General features: G+C 36.9%; 1 protein-coding gene across 1 annotated transcript; it reads right to left on the reverse strand.

Moving 5' to 3' along the window:
• Positions 1-321: 321 nt before the first annotated feature.
• Positions 322-1659, reverse strand: LOC106477311 (solute carrier family 45 member 3-like; the record flags this gene model as incomplete). The annotated part of the gene is made up of 1 exon (XM_013937896.2): positions 322-1659. A coding segment is annotated over exon 1 (1224 nt), but the record flags the coding sequence as incomplete, so codon positions are not given.
• Positions 1660-3482: the final 1823 nt, after the last annotated feature.

Raw genomic sequence — 3482 nt, forward strand, 5'->3', positions numbered from 1 at the left:
ATTCTGAGTTGTTCATGATTACACTGGTGTTGCCTTTATCAGATATTAGAATTTTAATGTTAGTGCCTTTTTTCAGATTATAAATGGATTTGATCTCATTACTTGTGAGCTAGGGTTAGGTACATAAGAATTAGATTATCAAACTAGTCTAATTTCAATTAATAATATTACAGTCAACAACTTTTCACATGGAAAGGGTATGTTTTAGTGCTTATGTGCATAAAATTAACAACAATAATTTTTATACTTCTATAGATATTTATTACATGTTAAATTAAAAAGTAAATTAGTATGAAAATATTCAAAACCAGAAAGCCTCACCTGGCCAACAAAGTCAGTATAGAACATATCGTGACACATGATCCCCATCCAGCCAATCAAACTGACAAGGAAAAGGTGAAATAGTGAACTTGGCATCTGAAGATATCCCTTCAGTTGGAAAAAGGGTGACAGAAGCAGCTGCAGTGGAAGGCCTATCAACCGGCCAATATGATAAAACACTACTAAACACAAGGATAAAGCTTGAGTTAATTTTATACAACAGAGAAGTATGACTCGACTTATTCTGTACAATGAAATCTTACAGAAGAATGTGACTTTTTCTAAACATGCTGGCCTAGATTGATGAACTTTACCATTTGTCATGCAATTGTGATGTGGAGAATTCAAATCCTGATCACATTGGTGGAGTTTAGCAGTCTTTTCCATGATTTGTATAGCAGCATTTTTTTTTATCGTTTCAGTTTCAATAATTACAGGGTAAGATTTATATTTTTCAGAAACATCTAGATCCCTGTTGATTGGACAATATGGTACCTCCTTTGCTAAAGTTAAATTTATAATTAGAAACACAAAAAACAAGACCGTCATTAAACTGAAAACAGCTTTTTCTTGGCTTCCCATCACTAGTCCCAGTTGTGTTGACCCCCAGTTCAGAGTAGTGATAAAATATCCTATGCAACCCCCAATATTTAGCATACAAGAATAAACAGTACAGCCAAGATTCTGGTCTCCAGATAAAGATAAAATATCTAATACTAACACTCTACATGGATTCATGAGGGCTTGGCTGGTGAAGTCCAAGAGAACCACTCCAACAGCAAGGAAGGCTGCAGCTGCCCAACTAACTCCAGGAAAGGTGTACATACTCAGTTCGTGACAGAAAGGAATAAATATTAAAGAAAGAAGCATCATCACACTAAGTGCAAGAATAAAGGGCCGTCGACGGCCCCATCTACTCTGACAATGGTCACTCTGTTTTCCTATGAATGGTACTAAAGACAATGATATAAATGGACCAACACCTAATGTAAATGTCATCCATCTCTCAGAGAATCCATTCTTCAGCATAAGAGGTGGGATGTAGGTGAACCCTCCACTAGCACATAAGTCAAGCCCTAGGCTTAGCAGGTTAATTCCAATAAGATGCAGCCAATTATAAAGAGGAGTCTTCAAGGATTCCAATTTCCCACAGCCTTCTTGATAGGAGTCTTGATTGACATAAGAGAATTTCTCTTCATCATGAAGAGGAAGCCCTTGAGCCATTTCTAATGATGTTCAAGTGAAATTATTAGGCTTAAATAGCTGCATATAAATGTCAAGCTGCATTTATCACAATTAAATTGTATTTCTTTCTTCATCTTGAGCATCAAATTTCCAGCCTGAAAGAAAAAAAAGGTTATTCAATAACAATTAGAAGGTATTTAACCCCAGGATTTAAAGAGCCACAAAAACTATACCCATTATATTTTTACTAACTTAAGTTTGTCATAAAATAAGGAAAAGTTATTACTATGTTATTCTCCTTACCTATCAAAATTATAGTTTACATAAATCTTTTAAAGGATGAATGCAATTAATAATTTTCATTATAATTCTGCAACTAAAAGTTAACATTTTTCTTACCTGAACATGTATTTCAGATAGATACTTACCTCTCTGCATCAATAACATTTATTACATGCCACAACCCTTGTACAAACTCCCATCTCAACACATCTATGTGTGTTGCACCAGCCTGTGATATAAAAATTATAATGCTGTGGCCCTCCACCTATAGGAGGGCAACATAACCTCCATGCAGAGTAATCAACATAAGTATTACCACATAATCATAGACTCTTCTTAAAGAGGCAAACGAAAGGCACCAAAAGTGAGGAGGAAGGGTAGGACATGATGCAAAGAGGTAAGCATAACTGAAATGCATCTCCAGGTGAAGAAAACAATAAATTCAGAAATGCTACTTACCTCTCTGCACCACTAAGAGCTAAAATCCCACATTGAAGATGATAAATGGGCCAGTGCAAACCAATTACAAAGACAATCTCCTTTCTGAAATAGCAACAGAAAGAGAAAGCCCATGAGGTGCGCACTTTCACCCAGAAGGTGACCCCATCCTTCTCAAACACAAAATTCTTATCACACACCTGGTTGTTCTTGATCAATGTATTCATGATTTCCAATACAGAGAGAGTAGAGCAAAGGATGTTGGGAAGAATTCAGTACTGGTGGTAATGTTGAAAACTTATCATGGCTTGGGCTTTAGGCTGCCCATCTTGGGAAATAAATGGGTTAAATATTATAAAAACAGGTGAATGGATGACATGTCCTCAGGTAAATTCAAGTAATGGGGTGTGTCCTGTACTACACTTTCAAAGAACATCCAAGCCCTATTTCTCAAAGAATATATGGACCCAACCAGCCTCTTATCCGTAAGAAAGGTACCACTTGCAGAGGACACTCTCCATATGGACATACCCAGCAGTTTGGGACAGGGAAAGCAAGGGTTTTCCCGTGCTTCACAAAAAGAACAAGAGGGGAAAGAAATATGTATTGGGAGAATACTGAAGAATGTGCACGAACCACTGTTGTCAGGAAAAATAATCTGGAATTGGGTCCTCACAAAGAAACAGTGCAATGGATTATTACAACTTAAGACAGCAAGAATGAACTAGATGTATTGGTACTGTCTGGCTTTCTTTTTTTTTTGTAAAAGCATGGAAATGCTATGTCAATTGTATATGTGTGCTGCCAAGGCAATCTTGCAGAAAACCCATCTCAACAGTGGGCATTGAGTTGTGGCAGATGGGTTTAATGCTTTCTGTTTTCCCCTACTTGATGTAGATTTTGGGTAAGTTTTGTTTGTGAGGCAACACTGGCCACTCTGCAGGATCAAATGGCGCCAAATGTAAAGAACGTATGGTTGGTTCCTCATGTTGGCCACACTTTATTATTGCAGTCCACCTTTACACGGTACACTGTAAAGGTACTTTATTACTGCAGTCCACCTTTACACGGTACACTGTAAAGGTACTTTATTACAGCAGTCCACCTTTACACGGTACACTGTAAAGGTACTTTTATTACAGCAGTCCAGCTTTGCATGTTATACAACTTGTGCTACACGTAGCACAGTAGTCTTTAAAACAATTAGTGTTTTACTAATCATACATATTAATTTTTTGTGTTTGTATTACAGTGTA

The sequence above is a fragment of the Limulus polyphemus genome, unplaced genomic scaffold (assembly GCF_000517525.1).
Source record: "Limulus polyphemus unplaced genomic scaffold, Limulus_polyphemus-2.1.2 Scaffold14162, whole genome shotgun sequence".
Classification (NCBI taxonomy): domain Eukaryota; kingdom Metazoa; phylum Arthropoda; class Merostomata; order Xiphosura; family Limulidae; genus Limulus; species Limulus polyphemus.